The sequence below is a fragment of the Bos indicus genome, chromosome X, assembly GCF_029378745.1.
Source record: "Bos indicus isolate NIAB-ARS_2022 breed Sahiwal x Tharparkar chromosome X, NIAB-ARS_B.indTharparkar_mat_pri_1.0, whole genome shotgun sequence".
NCBI classification, from domain to species: Eukaryota; Metazoa; Chordata; class Mammalia; order Artiodactyla; family Bovidae; genus Bos; species Bos indicus.
Window position 1 is genome coordinate 135,711,815 of NC_091789.1, and position 18,410 is coordinate 135,730,224.

At 40.3% G+C, this 18,410-nt stretch overlaps 1 protein-coding gene across 6 annotated transcripts; it reads right to left on the reverse strand.

Moving 5' to 3' along the window:
- Positions 1-520: 520 nt before the first annotated feature.
- SCML1 (Scm polycomb group protein like 1) lies at positions 521-18,410 on the reverse strand. 6 transcript variants are annotated; one of them, XM_019956263.2, is made up of 8 exons: positions 18,224-18,410; positions 11,709-11,853; positions 10,598-10,678; positions 10,051-10,128; positions 6,624-6,734; positions 5,734-5,779; positions 3,733-3,884; positions 521-2,205 (listed from the first exon to the last, which is right to left on the reverse strand). In XM_019956263.2, the coding sequence occupies exons 2-8, from the start codon at positions 11,736-11,738 to the stop codon at positions 2,071-2,073; spliced, it is 633 nt and encodes a 210-aa protein (XP_019811822.2). In that variant the 5' UTR covers positions 11,739-11,853; positions 18,224-18,410; the 3' UTR covers positions 521-2,070. The 6 variants fall into 6 exon arrangements, with proteins under 6 accessions (XP_019811822.2, XP_070641220.1, XP_019811818.2 ...); XM_070785119.1 differs by having other exon boundaries at positions 5,734-6,241; positions 10,051-10,125; positions 18,224-18,407; XM_019956259.2 differs by having other exon boundaries at positions 5,734-6,241; positions 18,224-18,407.

Genomic DNA, 18,410 nt, shown 5'->3' on the forward strand with positions numbered 1-18,410 from the left:
ACATTGGAAACTCGTGGGTGCTGAGCAGCCGTAGTAGGTGAGTGGGATTCCTGCTGGCATGTGCAGGAATCACGTTTTAGGGATTCTGTAGAAGAGTGAAATCCACTGAAGTACAGCCTGATGGCAAGCCTTTGGTATGTCTTTCCTGGCCTTGAGAGGCCTTTTGGGAATTTGGTCTGAGATGAATCCTGAGGATTTCCACCACAGCCACTTTGGAGGAGCCTATGTGGTCAACTGGTCAGTTGACCATTCCATGAACAAATTTAGTCTTGACTTGACTATGTTTCATGAAGATGAGGGTAATTTTAGAAAAATTTGTTTCAGTGGATATGAAATTCTAGTTCTGGTACTTGAAGTCTGTATTTATGAAAGTTGTTGTGTTAGCCATACTTTTGCCTTGATATTCAGGATGGAAAGAGAATTCTCTAGTGAGGCTGTCACAAAGCATAACGATTCATGACAAACATCACTGCTGGCTTTAAGTCTTTAAGCAAGTAAAAGCAAATCTGAGGCTTTGACATTAACAGCTGTAATTATTAAACTTTATTATATTTAAAATCTAAAAACTGTAAAACATAGTGCTTATACAAACACCTGAGGACTGTTCAAGTGGGCACAGCATCTTCACAAACAGTTTGAAAGAAGACCAAGTTGAAATCTGAATCTTCTAACACAAAAGGACTAACACAGATGAAAATGTCCTTTAAATCATATATGCCCAGTAAATAGTTACATTTGCTTATAAGGTACACTTGGTTTTCTAAAAAGATAATGTATATTCTTACCCCTGGTGAACATCTTATTGGCATTTATAACAAATGGCTAATAAAATCAGCACCATTTCTCATAGCTTATTAACATTACACTGAATATTATACAACATAATGATGTAATAAATAAAATAACAATGAACGTTTCACTTGAAGGTTCTATTTTTTAAAGTAAAGTTTAAATCAGAATTAATGTACTTGTTCAAAGTGCAGTAAGATAAATGGCTCAGAAAGGAAATTAACTAGAAACATTGCACAAGATAGAACTTCCCTGTATGGAAACCCTGAAGTGTGAGCTGAGAGGTACCAGTGAGAGCAAACAACTTGCATGTTTTAAACACAAACAATTTGTGTTTTAAAGAATTAAAAAACTCACTATATATAGAGATGGTCTTTAGCTCAGTGGGAGTGTAAAGTGCCATTTTTAATTAAAAAAGAATTTAATTGTGTGCATCCTTCAGATACAAAATATAAACACAAAACAGTATCCACATGAGGAATGAAGAGACAATAAAACACATCTTTAAAAAACTCAGACATAGGCATCTTCATGGAGAGATGGGAGCAATGAATGCCTAGTTAAATGTCCAAGTTTAGACAAAATATGGAAGTTGTAAAATAACATGTATTTAGTTGAAAAGAATATAGTCAGACTCAATCCAAACCACCCTTGTAGTGTAATATCTCTTGCATGAAATGACTGTGTGATAATTTTTTTAAAAACTGGTAACAATGCCTCATGAAATCTTAAAAGGCTGCTTTTTCCCTTCAAATAGGGACAGATAAAACATACAGTGAAATAATAACAGAAAGGAAAATAATTTATGTGGCTATTCCCTTTTGGGAAACTGGTAGAACACAAACAGAACATTGCAGTAACAGACATAAAATATTTGAAAAAACAGGATACCTATAGTTGCAACTTTAAATTTTCTTCTAAGGAAAACATCACATGGATTTCTTTAGAAAGCCTGTCACTGCCTGATATTTTGCCCTTTGGGATTTGGCTGTTTTGGTTTTACATATAAACATTAACCAAAATCAAAAGGTGTTTCTGTTTCTTGCATGAAGTACATCTGTAAACTATACAATGAAAATAATGAAAAGAACAAACAACCGTTTGACTGTGCTAGCACTAACACATTAAATGGCTTCTAAAGAAGTAGACTGGACTATCCCAGGTTCTGCTATTTTGGATACACCATATCTTAAAGGAACCTTCTACACAACAAAAACTTCTAAGGGTGGAGCAAAGACGGCATCGGTTTCCCCAGAATTAAGTCCAATCTAACGTGGTTTATCAATTGGGGATATATCTTTCTCTTTTAAGCCTGTCAATATAGTGGCAAATCTTCAAGGCTGTCCCCACCTTAAGCCCCATGTACTTTATCATCATGTCACTCCTGAGCAGTAGCAGAGCTTTCCCATCAATGCCCTACAGAGCAAAGGAAAATGAAATAATTAATAAAGCATTCATATTGAATCAGAATAGTTTCTCCTTTCTATATAAGAACATGTAACACAATTAGAGAGCAGCTCATTCCAGCTATATATATATTCTCTGAATCTGCAACTGATTGATGGAAACTATCAAAAATCTAATTTGTACAGAGAAGCATCACTTAATCACTTGTAAATTTGCTTCAAATTTTAAGAAAAAGGACATTTAACTTAATATCTTAAAAATGTCCTAAGCATCAAGCTACCTAATTTTAAATACCTTGTGTTAAACAAAATACTGCATAACTATGACAAAAAGAGTAAAAACTTAATGAATAATAAAAATGAATTTCAGACGGTCATTGACTTTCTTAGAAGGGCTGGAACATGAGTATCTCAGCTATTAGTATGCTATACAGTGCTGTCTTAACATTGGAAGGTAATCAGTTAGTTGTCTGAAGCTAATTAAATGCTGAAAACTAATGACTGATTTTCTTACCATATTGAAAATGGTACATCAGATATGTGGGCACTAATTTTATTCATTAGGAAACACTACAAAAATATTACTTGAAAGTCACAAGCCATCCTCCTAGTAAAAAAGAATTAATTGGCCAAGTGATGCTGCTGAAGCATATTATTTGGTTTTTATGAGAAGCCAATGGCACCCCACTCCAGTACTCTTGCCTGGGAAATCCCATGGACGGAGGAGCCTGGTAGGCTGCAGTCCATGGGGTCGAAAAGAGTCGGACACGACTGAGCAACTTCGCTTTCACTTTTAACTTTCCTGCATTGGAGAAGGCAATGGCAACCCACTCCAGTGTTCTTGCCTGGAGAATCCCAGGGACAGGGGAGCCTGGTGGGCTGCCGTCTATGGGGTCCCACAGAGTCGGATGCAACTGACGTAACTTAGCAGCAGCAGTTTAAAAATAAAACTGTGCTGAATCATTTATCACTGGCTGAAGGGACCTGAAGTCCTTCACAGTACTGCTTTTGTCAGGTACCTTCTATACATTTTCTAGTAAGTAAAAGTAGAAATTAAAGAAATTAGAACTTAAAAAATTTAGCCCATGATGTTACTTTGTAAATAGCATGAGAGTATCAGCATCCCAAATTGTCAGTAATCATATAAGGTCAACAGGACAGAGCCAAATGGAATCAGTTACTGGGTTCACTCCCTCCTACTCACAATCCCGGGGCCAAGCAGGGAGCAGGTGGGGAGGAGGATCATTGTAGCTGGTCTTACAAAGGAGAAGACACCTGAGAGTGGCCATGCTGAATCATCTTCTCTTGAGAACTTGAAGACTTGTAGTATGTTAGGGACTTGGGTACCCATTTAAAGCACAAATCCACCCTCTACCCTTTAAGGATCTGACTTTGGGCAAAGTAAACTCTCTCAAATATGGAAAACTCAGTTGATAGGGTTCTCCCACCATCCATATTAAACAGTAACCAACTGAAGGGTCTGCAAAGAGATAATAAAGTCATTAAGGCAGAAAAACTAGATCAAAAGATACATTACATGGTCCCTGAAGAGGTCAACCAGGGGATCAAATGTCTGAGGATCTACATCTTGCAGAAACATGGTCACTTCATCCACGGACCAGAATGAGGGGTCCTCAGGGAGGTTTTCTCTGAAGAAATCCGGGTTATTTCTGACTGGTGAAGTTGGAGCTTCAAAGAGGGAAAAAGACAAATCATACTTGACCTGATATTATCCTGAAAGAAGAGATTTAAGTAGGGAGTAATTGTATCATTCCTGGAACATTCTGTGAAGTACCCCAGCATGGATCCAGAACTTCGAGGTAAAATGTAATGAAAGCCTAAAGATGACCTGAGGCTAGCTACCCAAGAATGTCCCATGTGAGTTAAGTGAAGTCGCTCAGTCGTGTCCAACTCATTGCGACCCCATGGACTACAGCCTACTACGCTCCTCCATCCATGGAATTCTCCAGGCAAGAGTACTAGAGTGGGTTGCTGTCCCACGTGACCTCCCCCAAACAACAAAAGCAACTTCAGAAGGTAAATTAAAGAGTTTCAAAGATCATAAAACAGACTGAGCAACCCAAGGCCTCTTTGGCCACAGGCAAATATAGCAAAAAGACCTGTAATTTAGGTTGAATTAGGTTAATCTAAGCCAGACTACTGCTCTCTTCCTTTAAGAATTTCAATGAATTTCTCTCAATTTCTGTCCTCTTGGTCTCTCCAGATGAGGTTTATTTTACTAGCTAATTTCAGTGGAAATTTCCAGAATTTATAGTTCTAAAGTTGCTTAAATTTATTAATTTTAATTAACGAATTTCAATAACTTCCATTATCTTTGAGAACCACATGAGTTCTCTTACCAAACCTCTACCATGGCTTTTAAATTCCTGTATCTCAAGGCTTAAATGCTTATCTGAATTTTGCAGAAAACATTATTTTGTGCTTAGCTAGGTCAAAAGTAACTTTAACATTACACTGAATATCTCTTTCAAGTTTAATTGCATAGTAATAGATATTTTGGTTGGAGGTTTGTATTTAAAAAATAAATAACTGAGACATGAAACAATGTAAGTGCTCATACAAGAAGTTTTAGCTGTGCTATAAAATAAAAATGAGAAAGTGTTAGTTGCTCAGTCATGTCCAACTCTTTGCGACCCCACAGACTGTGGCCCACCAGGCTCCTCTGTCCATGGGATGGATTCTCCAGGCAAGATTACTGGAATGGATTGCCATTCCCTTCTCCAGGGGATCTTCCAGACCCAGGGATTCAACCCGGGTCTCCTGCATTGAAGGCAGACTCTTTACTGCCTGTGCCACCAGAGAAGCCCATGCTGTAAACTAAGTTGTACTCAAATTTCTTTGTGTCCAGACAGTTCAGTTCTGTTCAGTTCAGTTCGGTCGCTCAGTCATGTCTGACTCTTTGCGACCCCATGAATCGCAGCACGCCAGGCCTTCCTGTCCATCACCAACTCCCGGAGTTCACTCAGACTCATGTCGCATCGAGTCAATGATGCCATCCAGCCATCTCATCCTCTGTTGTCCCCTTCTCCTCCTGCCCTCAATCCCTCCCAGACAAGTACTCAGTTATTCAACCAGAGTGCTCGACATCTTAAAGTTAGTGTGTTGTAATGGAGGTGGGTTTTGTAATTCGCTAGGAAGATCTGTTTCTCTAACCAAAGATGTCAACACAAGTTTGACCTCTGTGTGAATTAACCTAAAGTGTACCTTTCCTTTTCTGTCATCTGGGCTCTAGCCATTTTAGGAACACATGATTGTTTACACAGGGAAAGGGTCAAGAAAAACAAGATGAAAAAACTCACAGTGCAATCATTATGATTATTAGTGTACAGGGAGTGTCAGTTGACTGGCATAGTGTGGGCACATTAGAGACACTCAAGAAGTGTTAGTCATCGTTAAGAGTATCACCCCAAACTAGTACTCCAGATGAGAAACAAATAGCTTACACAAGCTTGCATCCAAGTGCTAAGGAGTATAGGGTAAATAATGCTACCAGGAACAGGTGTCAGTTCATACTCACCATAAGCGCTCGGAGTGTAGGGAGGCGAGATACTCTGCCTGGAGGGCTGGGGATCAAATAAAGGTGGATAGGTCACAACGTCAGGGGGAGGTATTGGTTCAGGTCCCATGTCAGGCAGTATGGCTGCAGGTGGAGTTATAGTGGCCTGGTCCAGTGGGAAGAAATTGTGGGCCCGTGGGCTGCTGCAGTAAGAGGGTCCCTGCATGGGTTCCTTCTGCATGTATTCGTATGGCTCATAGGATTGTGTGAAGACGGTGGGGCTCTGGTTGAGATCTGGCTCCTGATCCTGGAAGAATGACTCCTGCTCCCGCTCTGGGGACTTATGGGACTCAATAGATGTTCCCAAAGTGTTGCTCTGGGAATCATCATCCCGCCTGCTTGTTGGTATAGTGGGGCTATAACTTTCAGTTAAAGATAATGAAGAGGGACAGTCCCTTCTCTTCCTTTTATGGCTTTTGCTCTTTCTAGAATGCTGGTGATTATTTTTATGTCTATTTCCATGTAGTTTCTGAAATGACACAAACCCAGTACAAATTAATTGTGAGTAAAAGAAAAAGGACATATATAGTAAATACATTGATACTTACTTTCTATGGAAGATTGCTTTATATTATTAAAGATAAGTGCTCTATTCCTCTTCACCCCTACATTTGAATCACATTTTATATATTATGGTTACAAATATAAAAATACCCATTGTCATACATATCTCAAACCTAAACATCAGCATTTTTCCAGCAGAGGTTTAGTCTCCCATCTGCTGCTACAGTAAGTACAGATCAGCCTTACTCCTCTTTAAGAGTTATTAGTTCTCTCTCACTTCTAATTGGCATCTTTAGAACCCAGAGGTTTATTTATTATAGCTGTGAAAATATTTTTGTAACACTTACACGACTTTGCCACGTTGACTTCACACGGCAACGGGAACGGTGAATTTTTGAAACCTTTCCATGAATAATATCAAACTTCTTATCCAGGTCTTGAATAGCATCATAGATGGCCTATTATAGTACAAACTGTTACTAATTTCTACTTCAAAAGAAAAGTAATGTAAAAAATACCATTAAGCCAACCTTTGACTGCCAGAGCAAAGAAAATTCTCAAGCCATCAGAAATTTCTTGTTTCCCACTTAATGCCTGGTTGTTGGTGATCCAGGGCCGAGCTGGCTGAGATTAAAGCACCCCAACCTCCCACTCAACTACTCCATATCATACAGGCATTTGAAGAAGCTTGAATACTGGAAAGTAAATGTACCACAATTCCTATAAGCCATCACATTTATGTTGGAGTCATTTTACATCAAGGAAGGTGATAGTTTAGGAAAGAAATTTTAAAATCTGCTTAAAGGCAAAAGAGCCTCTTTCCATAACGATGGTATAAACTAATAGGCAGTGAGGGGTCCACTCTGGAAGGAACAGTGAACCAAATACAACAGATGTGACCTTTGGCATCAGCATATTTTATTTATTTATTTTTGGCCATGTGGCATGTGAGATCCTAGCTCCCTGACCAGGGATTGAACCCTGCACTGGAAGTGTAGAATCAACCACTGAACCCCCAGGGAAGACCCCAGATTAAGGTCATGCAATTAACAATTAACTTAATAAAATGTTTGAGTACACAGCCCCTGTATGCTAATCGGGTATGTGACTGATAAAACCTGAGAATTCTTGAAATACACAGGAATTTCATTTGGGCAAAAATACACTTAAAAGGCCAGAACCATTACATCATTCATTCAACTAAACATTTATTGAGAGCTTACCACCTGCCAGAACTGCTTTGCTAGATGCTGGGAATATGGACATTAAAATAAATAAAAAAGAACAGAACCAGCTCCTGCCCTAAGGAACTCCCATTTTAGCTGGAGAGAGACAAGTAAAGAGACCAGGTAAATAGAGTGATAAGCAGTCGGGAGCAATTGATTTCAGTGCCAGAGGCAACAGCACCATCTAGTAGCTTGTCGGAAATGCTACATCTCCCACCCCAGATCTACTGAATTGGGAAGTCTGAGAGCGAGAGCAGCGACCTGTGTTTTCACAAGCCCTCTAGGTGATTCTGACACGATCAAGTGTGAGACCTGCTGGCTCTCAGCACAGGCTTGAGGGGAACACAGTGGGGTTCAAGTTACTTCTCTGCTATTCAATTTCCTTATTAATATAATCAGGATGAAAATATCTCTTAGTTCTCTTAAGGACAAAGCAATGTGCTATAGTATTACTACTAACATAATAATAATACTGCACAATGGCTAGTCCAGTAGTGTTCAAGCATTATTAATATTATGGCCATAATACAGATAAGAATAAGAAGCTAAGTGTGCACAGAAGGGCAAGACCTAATCTAGGTGGGCAGTTGTGGGCGTTATCTGTGTTAAGCGTGAAAAGATGAGAAGGTGTCTGCCAGGTAGAAATGCATGCAAGAGCATACAGGGCAGAAGGAAGAGTATATTGAAAAATACCCAACAAATTAGGAGTATGACATTAACTGATATTAACTACTATACATAAAATAGGTAAGAAACAAGGTTTTACTGTAGAGCACAGGGAGTTACACCCCAAATTTATGCTCTACACCTGGAACTAACACAATATTGTAAGTCAGCTCTACTTCAATAAAAAACAACCCTCCCAAATACCCAAACAGGAAGTCAAATGTTCACAGAGTGAACATAAATGACATTCAAAGTGCTGGGTTATGAAGGGAAGGAGAGAGGGTTAGGAAGTCAAACAAAGTGATTTTAATAAATAACAGTGGGAGAATGAATATGCTGAGAGACACAGAGGCTGAAGATCCGGGAGAGAGGGGGGTGATGGATGAAGGGAGGTGTCTGAACACAGGGAAAGAGGATCAGATGCAGAAACCAGAGGAAGTGATAGTGTTAGCCTTACAGGGGGAACCCTTTTCCCCCTCCAGCGGTCAGGAAGGAGGTTGGCAGAGATGGAACTAGGCAGGTTTGTGGGCTGTGAGAAGAATCGGGACTTGGAGGGGATTTCTGCTCCACGCTTCACCATTTTCTCCATGAAATAAGCGAGAAGGATTGGGGTTGTCTGAGGGTCACCAGTCCCCAGCAGAGGTCTTCCCCTCTGCTTCCCAGCCTGGCTGGACAGGGCTGGGGTTTTACTAAAGGGGACGCTGGGAAGGATAAAAAACAACAGGTGGAAGTGCTGCCCCGTGTGGCCTAGACCGGGAAGGGAAGGCGCTGAAGACAGGAGGGAGCCGGCACAGGAGGAGAAATGGAGAGGATCCCCCAGGGCCCACTGCAGGGCTGTGACTCTGAAACCTGGGCGTGTCTGATGGGAGATGCTCCATCCCACCGCGTCTTGCACAATCGTTCAGAAGGTCCTGGCAGAGCCCTGTCAACCTCATTCATCAACCTCGTGGATCCTGATGTAAAGCAGGCTGGGCTAGCACTGCTCAAAATCAGAACTCCCTACTTAGCCCCTACGTTCCTGCTCTCTGTACATCCTTCCCCAGAAGACACCAAAAGTCCCCTTTACGTGTTCCACTTCTGTTCTCAATAGTGATAATGATAAAGACTCTCATAAACACTTCTTACTTTTCAAAGTATGTTAGTTCATTGTATCAAAGAAATGTTATATGTTAAGAAACATTTATTTGTTGTAAATGTTCATTATTGCTAGGGTATGCAGCTCACAAAATCCTTGATAGTTAGCTACCTCTATCAGTCTCCACTAATATGTCAATTTTTAAAAAAATCCCCTCAAAACTATGTAAGATAAACTCGTTAATAAACAGTGGGGTGTCATTTCATTTCAACTGAAATATCCTGACATACATTTAAGGAAAGTGAAGTCGTGTCCGACTCTTTGCAACCCCATGGACCGTAACCTACCAGGCTCCTCTGTCCATGGAGTGGGTTGCCATTTCCTTCTCCAGGGGATCTTCTCAACCCAGTGATAGAACCCAGGTCTCTGGCATTGCAGGCAGACGCTTTACCATTTGAGCCACCAGGGAAGCCCTGACATACATTTAGGTACATACTAAATTTTATCTATATCAGCCAACTTCCTTTAAAGAATTAATAGGGGAAATTAATTCAGTATCGAACAGTTTAGATCAAAGAGCTGTAACTACATTTGATCAGTTAAGGGCTTTTACAAAAGGCTATAAAACCTACACACTGCTATTTTGAAACTTTCACCAAAGAAAACTGTTAAAAGATCATAATGAGAGTGATATTCATAAATAATTCAATACAGCAAAATTTCAATTATATACTTTATATGAGATAAAAATAGTTTTAGCTTAGTGTTTTAGAAAACTGCATTTGAGACAGACAGAACTTTTTTTACCTGGCAATAAACAAGGATATCCTGAATTACTGCTTGTTGTTCTTCGTTGAAAGATGTGTCAGATACAGCAGTTTCCTGCTAATAGTTTAAAAATTGAACAGTTAATAATTCTGTGAAATTCAGACTGAACAATGAGAGGAAAGAATAATATTAACTTATTATTTTAAACCAACTTTTCAAAGAGTTTCAGAGGTCTTAATCTAAACCAGAGACAAAAAAAATCATGTTAATATGAGAATGAAAATATACTCACTGCTGATTAAGAGAGGGAATAAGGAAAGAATTCATAATGTCAGAGGGACTTAGGTTTAGAGTTTTACACTGACAAATAAGTAAAAACTGCTCTGACTTTCCTACTCTGCAAGGGAAAAAAGAAGTGAAATGGTTATTTTGCTCACTGTTTAATGAAAGGAAGTGGACAAATTTAAGAGAGACTAGTATTTTTTGAGAGTTTAGAGGAAATCTGTAGTTTATGAAGAATTGAAATCTTTTTCTTTAAAGTGGTTAAATGTTAATGTATTTGCAAATGGCAATTAACATTACTTACATTACTGAAATATGCAGTATTTGGTTCATATGCATAAAGAACAGTGTTATCATCATCATAAGCAGGGATTCGTGTTCTTATCTAAGGAAGATTTATTAACAAATTAAAAGAAATGATGATAGAGAAAAATTGAGGACTTACTTTACTTCTAAGAAGCTCCAAAAGGCAACTGGTGATATCAAAGGACCTTGTCTATTTTCAATACTATGACTACAGGAAAAGATGCACTTTCAAAACTTCTCATTATCACAACCACACATAAGACATCAATTTCCTCCTCTGTACCTTAAGGTAGAAAGTCTAGTCTTCTAGTAATTTGGCACCAGAACTGCTATAAAATAAGCAAGTTTTCTAAAAGCAACTACGAAGAATCCTCTACATGGCTTTTGATTTTTTAAAATAATCCAACAGTGCCACTCTGTGGACAAAATAGGAAATACTTAGGCATATATTTTTTATTATTTTCTTCCCCTGCACTGTGAGGCTTGTGGGATCTTGGTTCCCAGACCAGAGATTGAATGTGGACTCTCAGCTGAGAGTGAGATCTCAAGAGTCCTAACCACTAGACTGCCAGGGAATTCCCCACACCTATTTCTCTTGAGAAGTTAATCTCTAAATCACCTAAAACATTCTGGGGAGAAGGAGATAGGGCATAAATAAGTAAATAGATAGCAAACAACCATGATATTCTAAGAGTGTATTTTAAGAATGGATTGTGAGCTACAGGAATAATTTTAACCATTTAAAAGTACATATGTCTGTTTCAAAAACCATAAACAAGATAATGTGGGATTGGGTTATAGATTAATACTTAAAAATATATAGATAGACAGATAGACCCCATATTACCTTTGTATACAGGGCGTTATACTCTTCAAAATGCTTTCATATAATTATGTCAAAAGAGTCAGAAAAAATGAATCTTGGTAGATAGTTAAAATTTTAAAACTTGTACACATATGCTCATCATTTAAATACTTTAAACATCACTGTCTGGAACTTGTGAACCGTACAATCTCTGCATTTTACTGTATGAAATTAAACTCAACTTGGAAAAGAAACAGAACACAATAAAATGAACAAAAGCAGATTTTCAACTTGAAATACAAACCACATCAACTTCACTAGATCCGCTTGACATCTTTTTTGTGCAACAGAGCAACTCCACTTCCTGAGTTGGGCCTAATTATTTTGAAACTTGCTGGAGGATTTATTTGTGAAAATGCTTGAACGTCTAGGACTGGTAAAGCTTACTCCTGAAAAGCAATGCATAAAAAAGTTACTTCACACACTTATTGCCTTAGTAAACTTAACATAAGTATATTCTCAGAATGCCAACTCAAGTTGAATTGGAGTCCTGGTTGAATTTTAGAGAGCAACAAAATGAGAATTCTTTCATTAGTGATTTAGGATACACTTAAAAATTGAAGGGCTTTATTATTCAGATGTAGGAATAAGAATCCAGATCAAACACAGTTCCAAATTGTAAAGTGAATGCTTTACAACCTAAAGGCTACAGAGTAAGTGCTGGAAACAAATGAACAACAGAGCATAAGTTCTAACTGTTTTTGTCAAGGAGTTCAGAGGCTTTTTACTCAGGGAGGCTGCAGGCCTGCAGATCTGAGTCAGGAGAGTCCAGCTTGGGCCTCCACCAAGGTGTGGCCTGGGCAGACACTAAAGACATCAGATCCTCCCCTGCCAGGTGAAAACTGGGCAAAATTACATCTAAGGTCATTTCAGCACCAAGATTATGATTGCTTCCATGGTTAAATTTTGTATTAAACCTAAATAACTAACTGCATGTTAAAAAATAGGTCAACATCTCTTCTAGAATTATGTAGGCTCAGTTATGGTTGAGTCATTCCTCTTAGCAATCAGAAAAGGATATTGAGTATAATGCTATCATTGTAGCAGATTTGAACGCTGGGAGGGGTGTTCATAAGAGAGCTGCTGCTGCTGCTGCTAAGTCGCTTCAGTCGCGTCCGACTCTGTGCGACCCCATAGACGGCAGCCCACCAGGCTCCCCCATCCCTGGGATTCTCCAGGCAAGAACACTGGAGTGGGTTGCCATTTCCTTCTCCAATCATAAGAGAGCTAATGCCCTTTTATCCATCCTGAGCAGTAATGAGAGGCAGAAAGAGAGAAAAGTAACTCCAGTTAGATTGTTGTTATTTAGTTGCTAAGTCGCATCCTACTCTTTTTCGATCCCATGGATAGAGGAGCCGCCAGGGCAAGAATACTGGAGTGGGTTGCCATTTCCTCCTCCAGGGGATCTTCCTGACCTGGGGATCAAACCTGTGTCTTCTACTTGGCAGGCAGATTCTTTATCACTGAGCCACCTGGGAAGACCCCTCAAGTTAGATAAACACAGTCTACTAATGTAAAATAAATTCAGGTTATTAGATACCTTTAATTCGAGCTGTAACTTCAACCAAATTTTACTTTTTTTAGACTATTTTTTTCTGATTATACAACTAATACAAGTCATGACTACTTGAACTGGGGTTTCATACAAAGGAAGACTACACAGCACTGAGAATAAACCAACTCTCACAGCAGTGAGAATAAACCAACTATTGATACACACAACAAGGATAAATCTCAGAAATCTCACAACCACCACAATGAGTAAAACCCAGATGCAGAAAAGAATACAATGTACAAGTTCAAAAAGAGACAAAAGTAAAAGATGTCTTTCTAAATCAGTACCTTTAGATATACCATAGTCACTTCAACAACGTCTCAGTTCCCCATCTTGCAAATAGGCTATGATTTATTTACCTAGTTCCAAGTCATAGATATTCAAAAGTTACTCCTCAAGTCTTGCTCTTACAAAAGACACTGCAGAGCAGGATCTGCTCGAATGCACAAAGAATGAGAATAGTGAGTTAAAGTGTCTACTCTAGGGCAGTAGTCCCCAACCTTTTTGGTAGCAGCGAGGGGTTTTGTGGGAGATACTTTTTCCATGGACTGGGGAGGGGGAATGTAAGTGATGGGAGCAGCTGTAAATACAGATGAAGCTTTGCTCCCTAGCCTGCTGCTCGCCACCGCCATGCAGTTGTGCTACAGGCCACAGACTAGCACCAGTCTGTAGCCCAGGGATTGGGGACCCCAGCTCTAGGGAGTATTTCAACAACTTTGTTTTATAGATTTAAATATATAATTTTTCATTAAATACAGTTTCACTATAGAACATTTGGACTATGCCACAAGGTACAGATAATACCATCTAACAGATTTTTTACTGCTTATTCTGTGCCAGGCAATGTTCTAAGCACTTGATGTATGTTAATTCATTTAGTATTCCTGACAACCCCACAAGGCAGGCTCTATTAGCATCCCCATTTTCCTTAAGAGAAAACTGAGGCAAAGAAATTTTAATAATTTGCCCAGGTCTCATAGTTAGTACGTGGTGCAGTCTGGCTTCAGAGTCTAGGTGCTTTACTTTTTCATTAAAATCACCTGGAATCCCTTCTTGGCCAAGAACAAAATAAAATCCCAAACTCCTACCATGGCCTACAAGGTCTTTACAGTCAGGTCTCTCCACACCACTTAGATGTCACCTCTTATCACTTATCTCCTTGCTCTAAAACTAAGATACTTGCCATCTGACCTTGTAGAAACAGTTTGGCAACCACTGTTAGAGCTCTAACAGTCAGACAGTCCCCCTCTGGCTTAATTACAATTCTGTTAAAACTCTACTGTAAACACAGAGGCAGTGTACATGGAGTCACCCAGCAGACACTCACCCAGCACCTCTGGCTCTGTAGGACACGGACAAATCAAAGCTGACCTGGCATTCTTTGAACCTCTGCACTTGCCGTGCCCTCTGCCCCCAGTACCCTGCACTCCACAAGACCACTCCACACAGGAGAACCAACTCAAAACGTCAAGGCTTCCTTCAACTTCCAGCTCCACAAAGCAAGCGTGCAATGTCACACCATCTGGAAGTAAAACTGCTTTTCCAGAAGTACCAGAACACTCACACTTCAACACTTTTAAAACAGTTGTCATATGCTGGCTAGTTACAGGAGAGACAACATCAAATAGCATTAAGACCTTAGAGTTTGGGCCAGCATACAGGGTGTGGGTCCCAGCTCCTCCACTTACTGTGTGACTCTGGACAACTTACTTCTCTGTGCTTAAAAAAAACCAAAACCGTAAAATGGGGATAATAGCACAAACCATGGAATTATGAGGATGATGTGAATTAATATATGTCAAGTGCTTAGAACAATGACTGGCATAGAAAAGCCACCTTATTATTATTTAGGTAGTCATGACACCCTCTCAAAGAATCAACTTGTCATGGAGCACACGGACAACAAATCCTCAGGATCATATATGCTTAGTCGCTCACTTGTGTCCCACTCCTTGTGACCCCATGGACTGTAGCCCCTTAGGCTCTTCTGTCCATGGGATTCTCCAGACAAGAATACTGGAGTGGGTTGCCATTTCCTCCTCCAGGGGATCTTCCCAACCCAGGGATGGAACCCTGGTCTCCCACATTGCAAGTGGATTCTTTACCATCTGAGCCACTGGAGAAGCCTACATAGATGCTATAATTTAAAAGAATGTATACCATCTACAATAAGTACATAGGATAGATATTAGAAGAATTAAAAAGCAATTATTGCTATATATTTTAGTATAAACTAAAAAAAATTGTTTTTTTCTTTTACAGAGAGATTTTCCTTTCACTAGGAGCAATAGCAAAAATGTACCTTGAAAAGGATACATTTCAAATATAAAAATGTTCTACATTATTTTGTCAGCTTTTCCTTTGATAGTTATAATCTGATGAAAGCATAATTTTGCAACATTCAAGTAACCTTTGAAACATAGTTTTATTACATCAATAAATGTTTCAAGGTTTTTGGAAATCAACCCAACACTGAAAAACTGTAACTTCTATGAGATTCTTTGGTACTTGGAACACCACCAAAAAAACAATTGTCAAGGATTTCTTTTTTGCTTCATATATATATATTTTTTGCTCAGGATCATAACATGTAATTATCACTCATGTTGCACCATGTACTGCAGGTATAGCAACCATTTCCCCTAAATGAATTTTAAATAGCAGTCCACTGTGCAAAGAACTGGACTTTAAGAAATACATGAATCTGAATCCAAACTGCAAAATTTGCTATTTTGCTTAGGCAGGGATTTAACCCCTCTGTGCCTCAATTCCTTAACCTGTAAAGTTGGAATAATAGCTACTTCATAGAGCTGTGAAAGACCAAATTACAGTTAAGCACTCAGCATCATGTCTGGTTCACAGTAGGCCAAGTCTAAGTTTTAATTCCCCTTCTCTTCTTTCCACAAGGGAAGTAAAGGTTTTGCAACATTTTCTTAGAGCCCAACTATGACTAGATTCTGCAAAATTAATATAATGTGTTAAATTCAAAATCTTGCAAAACAAGCTTACTTACAGTGAAGTTCACTTACATTTTACACTAGGAAGTCTAAACTCAAAGTGTTAAGAAAAACCATCTGGTTTTCAAACAGACACAGTTCAGACATTAAAAACATTGCAAAGGGGGCTTTCCTGGTGGCTCAGCAGTGAAGAAACCGCCTGTCAATGCAGGAGACAGGGGTTTGATTCCCACTCTGGGAAGATCCCACATGCCAGGGAGCAACTAAGCCCCTGTGCCACACGTACTGAGCCTGTGCAACTACAGGAGCCACAACTACTGAGCTCACCTGCAGCAACTATTGAAGCCTGCACACCTAGAGCCCGAGCTCCACAACAAGCGGAGTCACCACAATGAGAAACCTGTACACCACGACTAGAGAGTAGCCCCCCGTGGCTGCAACTAGAGAAAAGCCGGCGCAGCAAGCAAGACCCACCACAGCCCCAAAAAATACATTACAATTTTTAAAAATTAATAAAAGACACTGCAAAGACATTTTCTCAAAAGTCACTTGAGGATTCTGCTCTTTAGCTCTCCCTTGCCATCAACTCATCAACTTATCCAAAAACCACAGCAAGAAATATTTGGTAAGACAGGGCAGATTACAATCGCCAGACCACGCCAAAATTTTTTTTAAACAAGTCTGTGTCAATACACTGATCACTTTCTAAAAGTCCTGTCAGGACTCTGAAAAGCAGCCCTTCTGCTGTCCGTATCAAACATTAGAGGCTATAAACTCGGCCGACAGGGAATCGAGCCCATACACTGCTCTTTATACAATACTGTATATAAAAGTTTTGCTTGTAAAATCACTATGCATAAACATTAAACTAGTTTAAAACGCTAGAGCAGTACCACTTCAGGGAAAGCCAGGTAAACGGAGGGAAGCGATCCCCAACAGATGAAGTTATCAAACGACTGTGCTCGAACCACATCTTTACTTTGTTTCACCTGAAAGTCGCTCAGTCGTGTCTGACTCTTTGTGACCCCATTGACTACATAGTCCATGGAATTCTCCAGGCCAGAATACTGGAGTGGGTAGCCCGTTCCCTTCATCAGGGGATCTTCCCAACCCAGGGTTCGAACCCAGGTCTCCCGCATTGCAGGAGGATTCTTTAACAGCTGAGCCACCAGGGAAGCCCAAGAATACTAGAGTGGGTAGCCCATTCCCTTCGCCAGGGGATCTTCCCAACCCAGGGATCGAACCCAGGTCTCCCGCATTGCGGGCGGATTTTTTACTAGCTGAGCCACCAGGGAAGCCCAAGAATACTGGAGTGGGTAGCCCGTTCCCTTCGCCAGGGGATCTTCCCAACCCAGGGATCGAACCCAGGTCTCCAGCATTGCGGGCGGATTCTTTACCAGCTGAGCCACCAGGGAAGCCCCAAAATACTGGAGTATCCCTTCTCCAGTGGATCTTCCCGACCCAGGAATTGAGCTGAGGTCTCCAGCACTGCAGGTGGATTCTTTACCAACTGAGCTGCTGGAAAGCATATTTACAACACCAACAGCTTAGCTGCGCTTTATTTGACTAACGCCGGTTACAATCAGATGCCTCCAAATCAAAGTTTACATCTCAAAAAGTGTTACAACAAACCTTGCTAGTTAATAGGATTTTCAGTTTGAAGAATCTGAATAAAGCGTGAGAGCCTCGGTCGTTCGTCCCCCTCGGCCCCCTCGCATGCCAAGGAAGAGAAAGGATGAAAAAGGATCAACTGTTTTCAGTCAGCACCCGGTACCCACTAAGAGGCCAAATCTCAAGTGCCTACGCACTGGTATCCCAGAAGTGGCAGCGGGAACCACCTCAACAAAACACTCCGAACTATTCCAAACCACCTGAACCATCCCAAACCACCCCACCAACAGAGCCAGAAAAGAGTGGCTCTTTCCGAAAGGGCAAATCCTTTCTCTTCCCTCAAGTAAATCTTCCTCCCCCGCCACCTCGCTCTGGAGCCCCGCAGCCATTAAGTCAAACTCAAACCTCTTTTCAACTGCTTCTAGCGGGACGACCCAGAGGGATGGTGTGGGGAGGGAGGAGGAAAGGGGGTTCAGGATGGGGAACACGTGTATACCTGTGGTGGATTCATGTTGATGTATGGCAAAACCAATACAATATTGTAAAGTAATTAACCTCCAACTAAAATAAATAAATTTATATTAAAAAGAAAAAGAAAAGAAGTTCAAAGGAAGGAAAAAGTGCCATTTGACAAACCTTTTCTGGTCCCGGAGTCCGCGAAATTGGCCTCAGAAAGGGGCGGGAACCGGTTAGCCGTGAGAGAACGGTTAGCCGTGAGAGAACGGTTAGCCGTGTCCCGTACCCCCAGCAGACGCTGAAAAAGACGGTTAGATTTTACCAGTGGTGGAGTAAACGGTCCTCGCACCGGAAATAGGGCTCGTCC

What these genes read in the sequence shown, in the direction of transcription:
- SCML1 (XM_019956259.2), bottom strand. Translation starts at nt 11,738, where the DNA reads ATGTCAAGCGGATCTAGTGAAGTTGATGTG. An exon ending in ATACTGCATATTTCAGTAAT is followed by an intron (nt 10,129 to 10,597) that starts GTAAGTAATGTT and finishes TTAAACTATTAG; the next exon opens with CAGGAAACTGCTGTATCTGA. An exon ending in AGTCAACGTGGCAAAGTCGT is followed by an intron (nt 6,242 to 6,623) that starts GTAAGTGTTACA and finishes GTGTCATTTCAG; the next exon opens with AAACTACATGGAAATAGACA.